We start from the raw sequence: 12849 nt of genomic DNA on the forward strand, positions 1-12849 counted from the left end.
AGTTCCAGGACAGACAGGGCTACAGAGAGACCCTGTCTTGAAAAATCCATAAAAAGAAAAAAAAGAAAAAAAGGAAAACGGAAGGAAAACAAGAAAAAGATAAAAAGCAAGCCTGCGAAGTTGGGATTTGAACTGCCCGTCGTCCTCCCTCCCTCCCTCGCTCCCTCCCTCTCCAGTCCCTCCGCAGGGTTTCCCCGGGTCCCCGCTTCCGGGTGGCGGGGGCGTCCGAGGGCAACCGAGGACGTGCGTGCCCCCTTGCGTGCGTACGTGCGTGCGTCGCTCGGAGGCGGGCGAGTCCAAGGGGGCGTGGCGTGTGAGGGGTGGTGCGCGCGGCGCTGCGGGCGGAGGCTCTTGGTGCGCACCGCCTCTTGGCTCCCGGCCTCCCCCGCGCGCGCGCGCCGAGTGGTTCGACCCGACCCCCCGGCTCATTGTGCCTTCTCCTCACGCCGGCCCAAGATGGCGGCGGCGCTGGGCGTCCCGGGTCTGTGACTCCTACAAAGAGGGGAGCCGGGGGCCGCACGGGAGCGGCGGCCGAGGCGCAGGCCGGGCCGTCTGTCCTCTGCCGTCCGCCCCGCGTCCGCCCGCCCCCGCCGCCCGGCTTCCCGCCGGCGGCCCCGCCCCTCCCCCAACCGTCCGCCTAGCATGGTGCGGCGGCCGCGCGCGCCGACATGGGCGAAAAGCTGGAGCTGAGGCTCAAGTCGCCAGTGGGCGCCGAGCCCGCTGTCTACCCGTGGCCGCTGCCGGTCTACGTGAGTGTGCTGGCGGGGAGGCCGGGGGTGGGGGTCGCGGGGCTCCGGGGCTCCGGGCCGGCGGCGGGTCCTCGGCCGTTCCTGGCCCGCGCCCGCGGCTGCCGTTGCCCCGACGCGGCCCGTCGCTCTGTCGCGGCCGCCGGCCTGGCGCCCCGCGTCCCCGGGCGTTGCGGGCCTGAGTCCGGGGCAACGCTGTGGGCAGGGCCACGGGGACTGGGAGGTCGGGGGCGTCTAGTCTCCGTTTCGGTCCTTCGTGACCTTCTCTCGTGTTGTCACCTCATGGCCCCGCACACTGTCGTCTCCGTCTCTCCCTGCTGTCTTTCCGTGTTGTCCCCTCATGTCCTCTTAGGTTGTCACGTTCGGCGTTGGTGGGCAGGGGCTAAAAGGACCTTAGGAAGTTGGGGAGGGTTGGCTGTTCACGTCATCGGGTTGTCCCCCATGTTGGTGGCACGGCGGGAGGGTATGAAAAGTTGTTCTTTCATGTCAGTGGACCAGGCTGGAAGGCCCTGGGATGTTGGCGAGGTTGTCACCTCAGTTTGTCCCTCGCGTGTTATCTCACGTTGGCGGAGTTGGCTGGAGAGACCGTGAGGAGCCGGCCGTTGCCTCCTGTTGGTAGAGTGTCCGTAGAGGCTTTGCACGGTCGGAGAGGTCGTCTCCTCTTGATGTCGTGGCTGGAGGGGCTTGGGAAGTCTGGGAGGTTGTCCCCTTTTGTTGGTGGGTAGGGCTGGTGAGACCCTGGGAAATTGGGGGTGTCACCCTCTCACCCTAAAGAGCCTTGGAAGTGCCAGAGGATTCTGGGTTCTGAAGTCCAGGAGGGCCTGGGGACCTCAGCGGCCTGGTCGCTGGGGATCCTGTATGTGTTTTGAGTAGAAAGCGAAGCATGATGTATGGGTGCTGTTGAGTCTTCGCCTCACTGGGACCCCATGGAATACATCTGTGCCCTGGGATGCCCTTGCAGCTGGGCCTCTGCGCCTTCCCATTGGGCAGCTGTGTGTGTTCTTGAAATTTTCTGCGTCTGCTGAGTGTGGTGGCACACCCTTCAATCCCCTCATTTGGGGGTCAGAGGCAGGCAGATCTCTGTGAGCTCCAGGATGGCCAAGGCTGTTACACAGAGAAACCCAGTCTTCAAAAAAAGAAAAAAAAAATTCCTACAGGTGTTCACTGTCAACTCCGCTGGGGTCAGCTGGATGGCTCAGCCTAGATTCTTGCTGCCAAACCTGAGTTCAATCCCTCTTACATGGTGGAAGGAGAGCACCAACTCCCCCAAGTTCTCCAGCCTCCTCACGTGCACAGCTGAAGGCACTTGCAACAGGCATTTAAAAATGCCTGCCTGTATGCATGCTGGGCAGGGTGGCAAACATTGGGCAGAGGCAGGAGGATCTCTGAGTTCCAGGTTGGTGGCCTGTCTAGAAGGAATCTGAGAAATTGGAGAGGTTCTTCCCTCTTGTTGCTGTGACTAGGACTGTGGGAAACTGAAAAAGTTGTCCCCCAATGTTGGTGGCACCTGAAGGGGTATCGGGAAATCTGGAGGGTTGTGTCAGGTGAGACTGTCTGGAAAAAAGGAAGGTAGTCGGACTTCTCGGGGCTTTTCCTCTTTGGACATAAACGTTCTGATTTAAGTCTCATCTCTTCTTTTCATCTTCAAGGGACACCATTCACTTTTCCCAGGCTACAGTTCTGTGAATTTTGGTCACTGTCACAGTTGAGGTGCAGCACACTTGAGCCACTCCCTCTGCTCCCTGCCTCTCACTTTCTTGGCTGTCACTCTGTGTCTTCTGTTGGCAGCATTTCCCAGAAAGTCCAGTGAACGATCAGCAACGTGTAGCCTGTGACTCTGAAGAGTCACCAAGGAGAATGTGTCTGAGGCTCGCCCACCCACACTGTCTGAGGGCTTGGGATTGCCCCTGGTTTTTCTTCTTAGCTCGGTAACATCTTTTGGATAGTGAGCCAGTTTGGTGATCATTGTATTAGTCACAGGATGCCTGGGCTGGTCCAATGTTTCTTTTTCTATTATTTCTTTGGTCTTGTTATGCCGTTGTGGCTGGCCTGGAACTCACTCTGTAGCTCAGGCTGGCCTTGAACTTTCAGTGCTATCCTGCTTCTGCCTCTAGTGCTGGGGTGCGATGGACTTGCCACCCCAGCGTGTGTGTGTGTGTGTGTGTGTGTGTGTGTGTGTGAGATTAGAGGCAGTGAGTTCTAGGCACCTGCATGTGGGCTCGTCCAAGCTGAAGTAATCCCTGGGAGTATCAAGAGCTGAGTTGCTAGGTCCGTACTGAGTGGACAGTCATCAACCTGAATTCCTAAAGTTGTCATATGAGTACGAAGGGCTAAAAAAAATGTGTCACAACCCTGTTGGTGCCCCAGTGGAGTGGTGCTGCCAGTTTGCCTCTACCTTGTTCCCTGGGGATGAAGATGAAGTGACACTGGCCCACTTCCCACTCTGTGTGAATCAGGCCTTCAGTCGAGCTTGGCGGGAACTAGCTTTCCAGTGGTGGGTGGGAACGGCTGGCCAGCGCCTTTCCCTTGCTGGCCTGGACCTCACTTGCCAGGGTTGAGTATGCTGGCCCAGACATCTGGCAGGCCCATTCCAGCTGTGGCTGTCACATTGTTGTCCAAGGGCCAGCAGGTGGGGGGTGGCATTGGCTTCCACACAGCCTCAGTGGAGACAGCCACTCCACAGTGTCCTCTTCTACCCCTGTTCTCTCATGGAGAGTTCTGCTCCTCAGGAAGCCATTGCCAGTGCCTGGCATACTCCACACAGTGTCAAATCTGCCATTCCAGCACCCAGGAGGTAGAGGTAGGAGGATCCAGCATTCAAGACCAGCTTTGGCTACATAGTTCCAGGGAAGCCTGCCCTACATGTATCAGATCCCCCAGTAAACAAGCAAACAGAAAATCTGTTGCCAGGTGATCCTGTTTCCAAGGCATTGAGAGAAGGGACCATGAAGGCAATCCTGTGGCTGAGGTGGGAGTTCAGGTCATATTGCATGCCCGCCTGCAGTCCTTCCCAGTCTGTTGTGTTTTGAGATGGGGGTGGTCTCAGCATGCCCTGACTCACCCTCCTGGCTTCCCTCAAGAGTGCGGAAGGCCAGGTGTGCGCCCCCAGGTCTGGCTTCATAATCCTTTGTAAAAGCACTTACAAGCTACCTTTGGTGTCCCTGGGGACATGCACAGAAGGCAAAAAGACATTCATCATTGCAGGCTCTGGACCTTCTCAGGCAGATTAGGCCTGAGTGTGACAGTCCCATACTTGAGTAAGGCGTGTCCCTGGGCAGGTGCCAGTGGCTTCTTAGAGGACAGCAGCCATGCTGTCCACACTCAGAAATACCCAGTTTGGGGACCAGGTTTGGAGAACTGACGGGTGGGAGGGGCCATTATCCTAGCAGTTTAGGGCCCTGGGTCCTCATGGAATGACCCTTTCGTCAGAAAGAATGCAGATGCCATTTCTAGTTGTTTGCTTGGCAGACAGCTTAGGTGACAAACTTGAGAGGGAGGGCCAGGGTGGCCTTCCTGTTGGTGACTCAGTAGGCCTTGTGTAGTGGCGTGTCCCTTCTGATGAGCTTGGGAGTCCTGTGGGTGGCTGGGTGAGTCATGCTGTGAGTAGGGTGAGCCAGCCCTACTATGATTCAGAAAGCAGTTTCTGCTGCTGAGCTCCGCGCGTGAGTGTCCTGGCTAATCCCTGCTCATGTGGGCAGGAGGCAGGTTGACCTTTAGCCTGCCTGTGTGGGCTGACCTGCTCCAGAAGTGAAGGGGTGGTGTCAGTGGGCTTCCCTGTGAAACACTGACTCTGCGCTTGCCTTTCAAATCCAACCTTAGGCCACTTACTCTGTTCATGAAGAGACTGGGAGCTGCTGGGGAACCCCAGCTGGGCTTCCCTGTCTGTGGAAGCACTGCCCCTTTTCAAGTTAGACCTTTTTGTTTCTTTTCTGAGGTAGTCTGATTCTGTATTCAGGGCAGTTTGGTACTTACCGAGTAGCCCAGGCTGGCTTCAAACTCTGAACAGTTCTGTCTCATTCTCCCAAGTGCTGCGAATATGGCCATGAGATGTCATGCTGGCTTCAAGTTAGATATTTTATTTGAGGGTAATTATAGGTTCATGCACCCAGGAATGGTCCTGTGTCCTCACTCTTACAAAGTGAAATCCTTAGGTCAGTGAGGAACACCTCCTGTGGGATATATGACTCTTGGGCAGACTACCCAGCTGTTCTCAAGGAGGTCCTGCCCTGAACTGACACTTGGTGATGTCTAGGGACATTTGTTGTTGCCACAACTGGAAGAGGGGAGGCTCTGACACTGGCCCCTGCAGAACTCGGTTCAGGGTGTCAGTGGTGTACAGAAAGACCACACACTGTTGCCTGAAGTTTGGGGGCACAGATCAGCTGCCCCATATCTCTGTTTGCTGGGGCAGTCCTGTCATCTTTTTCCAGGGTCCCCAGAATGCAAGCCAGGTTCTTTTTTTTTTAATATTTATTTATTTATTATGTATACAATATTCTTTCTGCGTGTATGCCTGAAGGCCAGAAGAGGGCACCAGACCTCATTTCAGATGGTTGTGAGCCACCATGTGGTTGCTGGGAATTGAACTCAGGACCTTTGGAAGAGCAGGCAACGCTCTTAACCACTGAGCCATCTCTCCAGCCCAAGCCAGGTTCATTGATTCCCGAACATGGTCTGGCCCTGTGCAGTACTGATGCCCACCTTGTTGCTAGCTTGATTTAGACAAACACGGGTCTGGGCTGTGTGGACACCAACTCCTCTGGGACTGAAGTGTGAGAAGACACGGGATAGCCTCTGAGGTCCTGCACAGACTCCTCTGCTGGTAGAGTGGGCATCCCATAGGCAGGGCAGAGCTACTGGGGGAGGGAGCTTCATGCAATCTCTTTTCTCCCCTCCTTCTCTTCCCCAACCCCCCCTCTCTGTGCCTATGGACTCTTGACTCTGTCTTCCAGACACCTGCCTGGTTTATGTCATGTTGGGGATGGAGCCCAGCCTGTTTTATACCCTCTGAACTCAGTAAGCACCTGCCCTGCCTTTGGGAGGCCCTGGGTTTCTTCTCAGTACCCCAAACAGTTCTGTTAAGACCTGATTCACACCTAGTACAGTTAATGCATTCAAAGCGCTGGTCAGGATCTGCAGATTATTCACAGGTCGGGCAGCTATTAAAACTGCCTAGTTCTAGAACAGTCCATCACCCCTGTTCCAGCACACGAGAATATATGAATATACTTTCTCAGAATTATCTGTTCTGATGTCTCCTTTTGTAGAGCTCCACACTGTGACCTTATTGTGCGTGTGCGTGCGTGCGTGCGTGCGTGTTGTGCTGGCTTGCAGTGTTTGAGTTTGGGGAGGTTCCAGGTCTAGGGTAAGGACTTATTTTAACTTCATCCTAGGATGGAGTGACAGGCTAAGAACTGGTGTGGCACCAGGGTTGATAGGGCATTTATATGCACCAGGTGGTTTAAATTTACTGTGCACAGGTATGCACTGTGGAGTGTAGAGGCTAGAAGAGGTTACCATGTGTCCTCTTGTCACCATCTTCCTTTGAGACTGGGCCTTTTGCTAGACATGATGATTGAGCCTTCTCAGCTAGGCTGGAAGTTAGCAAATTCTAGTACCCAGTCTCCACACCCCATCTGGGCTACGGGTGCTTTCAGGGTGCCTAACTTCTTACTGTCCTTTCTGACTGCAGAGCAAGTGCTTTGAGTTCTTGGCCTCTCTACAGCTTTCCTGTGCCAGGTACTTGTAGCTGCCGGGGTGCAAGGTGCCCATCTCGCTGTTGTCTGGGCAGGGCTGCTTGCCTTTCCCTCAGTACTTGTCTCAACTCTCCTAAAACAAGGGTAACTGAGCCCCTATCCTTTCACACCCTGAGGGAGAAGTGGCCTGCAGCAAGAAGGTGTCCTGGTGGTGAACATGCAGTCACTATTAGCAAGTGACTCACCTTTGTCACTTGATAGGCCTGGATAGGTGGTACCACTCCCCTTGAAGACTGTAGAGGCCAGCTTGGCATGAACTGTTCAGCAGAAGCCCTTCTGCCTGCAGGGCTGGCAGCTGGCACAGATGGACAGACTTTCTGTGGCCTCATCTCTGTCCTTGTAGTTGAGCAAGGACACTTGTCCTCCTGTGGACCTATGAATCCCCATCTCTCCTGCCTTCAGGAAGGCAGGCAGTGGGAAGCTGAGTGTTTCTGTGTGTGCTGTGAATGTGTCCCTTTGTGGACTTTAGAGTTTCAGGGTCAAGTCTTAAAAAAATGTTTTCCAGGCTGGGCATATCTGGTTCCAGCTGCTTGGGAGGGTGGGGCAGGAAGATTGTTGAGCCCTTGAGTTGGAGGCCAGCCTGGATAGCATTGTGGGACTCCCACTCCAAAGCTAACAGATAAGTTATGTACTGAACTCCCTTCTTTCTATGTATGGTGTCTGGAATGTGGTGCGATTCTTGGGGCAGCCCACCAGACAGCCTGTGTATGTCATATCTCCATGGGCTTTCCTACTGGTCTCCTTCCTCCTGTGAGGTACAGTGTTTAGGACCATGTGGGACACCAAGGACGTTTGGTGTTGCACATCTGACTGAGCTGCCCATCTGGAACCAGGATCTTTAGTCCCCCTTCATGTGGGACCATGTTTGCTAATGTCTGAGGTCACACTCTTCAGGCTTCTCTGCAGGATGCATGCTTCTGGTTTGCCTGTTGGGCTTCCCTCTGGTCATGTTCTGTCTCCTCAGGCTGGGATGGAATGTTGACTAACTCCTTTGTTCTGATCCTTGAACACAGCCCTGTGTGATGCTCCTGCCCCTCTTGCCCTTGTGCAGGCTGTGCTCTGTCTGGCTCTGTTGGTCATTTTGCCTTTCGTCTGAGCAGCTGATAGTCACTGGGGGGAGCAAGTCCAGGAGAAGGTTTGGAACAGCCTCTGACAGCTTGCTGTGTAACTCCTGCTGTGATGTTATTTGGGGAACCACATAAGAGTGGTTCATCCTTGCCTTCCCCCAGAGACAGGGTTTCCTTCTCTGTGTGGCCCTAGCTGTCCTGGAACTCACAATGTTGACTAGACTGGCCTTGAACTATAGGCCTGCCTCTGCCTCCCAAATTCTAGGATTAAAGGCGTGTGCCACCATGTCCAGCTTCACTTGGACGTCTTGTGGAAGAATCGGACTATTGTGGTGTTGGTAAGAAGAGTATGGTTGGCACATGTCCGTGACTTCAGCAGCACTCAGGAGGCCAGGGCAGGATTAGGCATTTCAGGCTAGTCTAGTCTACATGGATGATCCTGCTTACAAATCCAAAAAGGACTGAAATTGCCCGGTAGGTGACCTTCCTAGTGTTTACAAGACTCAGGGCTCCATCCCTAACCCTGGGAGAGAGAAAAAGATAAAAATGGGTTGGCCAGGGCTGGAAAGATGGCTCAGAGGGTAAAAGCATTGCCTGCTCTTCCAAAGGCCCTGAGTTCAATTCCCAGCAACCACATGGTGGCTCACAACCATCTGTAATGAGGTCTGGTGCCCTCTTCTGGTCTGCAGGCATACACGCAGAAAGAATATTGTATACATAATAAATAAATAAATATATTTAAAAAAATGGGTTGGCCAGCCAGCAGTGAATTCCTGATGTTGTGTTAGATGTGGTAACCAGTGGAGGATGACTGGTAGGGGCTGTCCCTGTATAGTATAAAGAGATCAGCACCTCTCAGAAACCCAGGCTTTTGGGGTTGTGCCCAGAATACTACTCCCTTCCCAGGTGGTTGCATGCCTATCCTTTCCTAGAGACCAATGAATAGCCAGGGTGTAGCCATAGCCTAACAGAATCTGCCTTTTAGTTTGCACAGCTCAGGATTGTCTGTGGACATGGTAGGCCCCAACAAACAATAGTGCTTGGTCCTCAGTACTTGGGAAGCGTCAAGAACCCTACAAGGGCTGGGCAGTGGTGGTGCACTCCTTAAATCCCAGCACTTGGGAAGCAGAGGCAGGCAGATCTCTGTGAGTTTGAGGCTAGTCTGGGCTACAGAGCAAGTTCCAGGACAGCTAGGGCTACACAGAGAAACCCTGTCTCAAAAAACCAAATGAAACAAAAACCCTACAAGGTAATCCCAACACTTGGTGCCAGCACTTTGGAGGTGGAGGCAGGAGAACCTTGAGACTCAGAAAACCAAGGGCTGGGTTGGAGCATAGTGTTGAAAACTTGAAGAACGTGAGCAAGGCTGTGTGAGTGGTCAGGCTGGCTGCAGAATCCCTAGCTTCCTGCCTGAGCCTCCTGAGTACACAGGCCTGCACCAGTGTTCCTGTGTTGGCTGAAACCTAGGGCCTTATGCATGGCAGGTGAGCATCTGCTGTTGAGGCGCATCCCTCCAGACCTCTGTTGAGGGCCATAGAAGGAAGACCAGCAGTGTGTCGCCCTAGCCGAGTGGATTCCTCCCTTCCCCTCCCCATTCTTCCTTTTTTTTTTTTTTAATTTTAGTTTGTTTTTGTTGTTGTTTGAAAACAGAGTTTCTTTGAGTAACTGCTCTGGCTGGGTTAGTCTCAAAATCACAGAGATCTACCTAGGTTAGCCCTAGTCACAATGCCCAGCCTGTCCCCGTCCCCTCCTTTAGATAGTCTTTCTTAATCCAGGCCAGCCTTGAGCTCCACGCAGCTCGAGACCTTGAATTCCCAGTCCACCTGCCTGCACCATTCAGAGTGCTAGGGGGACAGGGTGTGCCACGAGATCAGGCTTTGTTTTGTAACCTTGCTACCAGACATTTTTTTTCCTTTCATTTTTTTTTAAATTTTATGTGTATAGTTGTGTTGCCTTCATGTGTCTGTGCACTGTGTACATGCAGTATCTGTGAAGACCAGAGGAGGGCATCATATCCACTGGAACTGGAGTTACAGACTGAGCCATCATGTGGGTGCTGGGAATTGAACCTGGATCGTCTACCAGATTAGCATTGCTCTAGCCCCTGAACTGCCTCTTAAGCCCCCCTCTCTCAATACTAAGACCTTTATGAGCCTCAGCTTGTGGTGGGTGGTGATGTGCTTGCCTGGGAGCTGTAAGAACTGCCTGAGATGAACAACTGAGTACCCGGAGAGTGGCTTGGTATGGTGTAGCATGATGTAGACCTATCTCTCCAGCGGTGCTCAGCACCACGACGGTGGATACTTGCTGTTTTGTGGCCCAGGTGCTCAGGAGTGTCTGGGTGGACAAGACAGAGAAAGGGAGCCTGGGTGTTCATGGCAGAAGTAGCATATGAACACACACACACTTGTTACACAGTGTAGAGGTGAGGCACTTGGGTAACAATCTGCTCTAGTTGTGCGGCTTCTCCGGGGAGGCGTGGGCAGTTGTTACCTCACCCCAGACAGGGCATCAACCACAGACCACAGAACTGATCCCACAGAGTAAAAGCTTTGGTGACCCGTGAGTTCACTAGGGTTATTTACTGAGTGTAGGTGACTCAGAGACAGCCCAGCACTGGAAAGAGCACCCCAGCATAGAGATTTCTGGGCTTCCCTGCAAGACTTGGCCAGCTGTCTGCTTCAGTCTCTCTCACAGTGCTTGTGGATCATGGAAGTTTCATAAACTTCCTGAGCCCTTTAGGTATACTTCCATACTTAATATTCTCCCCCACAAACGCCTTAAGTGGAGTCACCTCCACACAACCACAGTGGGAGACTGTCTAGAGACTTAGGGTTGTGGGGACACTCAGGGCCTATGTTAAATGTTCTTTGTCACTTGTGACCTGTGACTGGTACTGGACAGGGTGCACTGGAATTCTATAACTCCTCTGTGGCAGGGGGTGATGACCAGGCCTTTGGCAGAGCTGGGAGGGAACCTAGACATGGTGTTTGTGTGTTTGGGTATCCATTCTCACGAGGCGCCGTTACCTGTGGCCTTCATCATCCCGCAGCTCACTTTCGTGATGGAGCTGGGGCTGGCAAAGGTCTTAGTCTAGTGTGCAGTGAGTGAGGGGTGTGTGGAAAGCTCATAGGGGCTACTGGCCAGCTGAGGTGGGTGGGAGGTAGCATTGTTTTTCCTGTTTCCTTTTGCTGTTCTTCCCTTTGTCTTTGAGTGTCATTGGCATCATCCTTGGGCTTCATCTAATGGGGACAAATTGAGATCTGGCCTTGAGTGGTCTTGCTGGGACCAGGCTTGATTTCAGGCACAGCACAGTGATGCAGTGGTTGTGATGTCTGCTTCCCATTCTGTCAATGGGGACACTGGCCCAATGGGACTTTGTAGGACTTGCTGACGCCTATCGGGTTTGCAGAGAGAGAATGCTCTGAGTCAGGCTCCAGCTCTGGGGAATGTGTGGGGTCCAGGTGCTGTGGCTGTGCACCACAGAACAAGAGTGGGGTGTCACTGTGTGGTTGCCTGGAGCCCACTCTGCAGCCTTTTGTTTTTCAGGACAAGCACCACGATGCTGCTCATGAGATTATCGAGACTATCCGGTGAGTGGGGTAAGGGGAGGGGGAGGGCACGGGGGCCAAGTGACCTGCTTCCTGAGGCTGTCCTCACTCAAGTGGCTAGTAGTGTAGGGCATCAAGTTGCAGGGCAGCCTGCCACAGCCCTTGCCACACACTGTGCTTGTCAGAGAAAACCTCAGTTGTTTGTTCCCCTGCCATGGCAGGGATAAGTCAGGTCTCATGTTCAGCCTCTGCCTGCAGCCTCCTGTGAGATGGCGCTGGGGAAGTGTCTCTGTGCTGTCCTGTCTCCTTCATTAGTCCCTACCTTTGGGGGAATTGGAGAAAGATAGGAGTTTGTGAGGCCCACTAAGGTCTGATGTTGCTGAGTGTGTGTGTGTGTGGGGGGGGCTCCGTCCTGATACCTGCAGAGACACAATGCCAGGGCGGCTGCCTGTTGGGTTGGCTCTGGTGTCCTACTTTAGGAGCTTCTGCCCTCTGAAGCTCCCAAAATAGTGGGCATAGACTATTGGGAGAAAAGCCCAGTACACCCACAAAACTGAGACCCTGTACAGGTTAGATTCCCATTACGAGCTCAGACTCGGAGATAACATTGTGAAGAGGCTCGTAAATTGACTCAGTGAGTATAGCACTTATGTTGCTAGCCTGGGGACCTGAGTGTCATCCCTGGGACCCCTTGTGGAGATTGAAGGAGAGGACCATCTGTGGACGTCCTCTGAGCCCCAGAGATGTGGGTGTTCTGTGGCACACATGCTGCCCTGTCTTGTGCACCCACTAGTGCACACACACAACCCCACCCCCATGCACTAAGAATAATTTTAAAACATTTGAAAGTCTGGTAGTGAAAGCTGAGACATTTTTGTGGGTTGAGATGGGAGCTGCAGGTGGAACAGAACCTGGAGAAGGATGGGGTAGGCCCAGAGACAAGACAATCTGGGATTGGGGGGGTGGGCCTCTGGGCAGGTGTTTTCCTGTCTCCTCCACCTCAGCAGGTCAGAGAAGGTGGGAGACAGAGACCTAGATGCGTACCCTCTCAGGGGCCACCCTAGCACTTTTTCTTCCTGCAGCCAGCAGACAGGTCCAATGCATCACCAGATTGTATCACTGTAGTTCCCTGGACAGTGCTCTGACTGCTAGAGGCCATCCAGCTGGACTTGGCGAGCCACCAGCCACCATGATGCTGAAAAGCAGAGCGGCAGTCGGGTAGCTCATGGGCCAGGCAGCTGGGTGCAGGCGGTGGCATGCAGGAGATTGTCAAGGTGGAAGGCCAGGGCTGCACCTGAGGTCCTATGACCCCTGTGGGCCTGGGTCCACCTCATCCTGCTGCAGCCTTTGGGACGGATGTGCTTCAGGGTGGAATAGAGGAAGAATCTGGGGAGCATGGAAGATGCCACTGAACAGTGAACGGGGCTTTTTCCTCTTGGCGCTCCTTGCCATTGTAGCCTTCTACAACTTTCAACGTAGGATACCCCTCTTTTTAAATCTTTTTTTTTAACATTTATATATTTTTTAGGATTTATTTATTACGTGTACAGTGTTCTGTCTGCACGTATGCCTACAGGCCAGAAGATGGCACCAGACCTCATTACACATGGTTGTGAGCCACCATGTGGTTGCTGGGAATTGAACTCGGGACTTTTGGAAGAGCAGGCAGTGTTCTAAACTGCTGAGCCATCTCTCCAGCCCCTTTCCCTTTTTAATTCTTTTTTTTTTA

The 12849-nt window shown here is 53.3% G+C and overlaps 1 protein-coding gene across 4 annotated transcripts in view; it reads left to right on the forward strand.

Moving 5' to 3' along the window:
• Positions 1-271: 271 nt before the first annotated feature.
• Dot1l (DOT1 like histone lysine methyltransferase) overlaps positions 272-12849 on the forward strand; it is a 42369-nt gene continuing 29791 nt past the window's right edge. The window contains exons 1-2 of one of the 4 annotated variants that reach the window (XM_041668968.1): positions 272-749; positions 11119-11162. In XM_041668968.1, coding sequence (XP_041524902.1) covers positions 669-749; positions 11119-11162 — 125 coding nt within the window. In that variant the 5' untranslated portion in view covers positions 272-668. The remainder of the gene's footprint in view (positions 750-11118; positions 11163-12849) is intronic. The other 3 variants (XM_041668969.1, XM_041668970.1, XM_041668971.1) reach the window with 3 other exon arrangements.

This window comes from Microtus oregoni, unplaced genomic scaffold (genome assembly GCF_018167655.1).
Source record: "Microtus oregoni isolate MIOR12 unplaced genomic scaffold, Mior012 000019F_ref0000042, whole genome shotgun sequence".
Lineage (NCBI taxonomy): Eukaryota > Metazoa > Chordata > Mammalia > Rodentia > Cricetidae > Microtus > Microtus oregoni.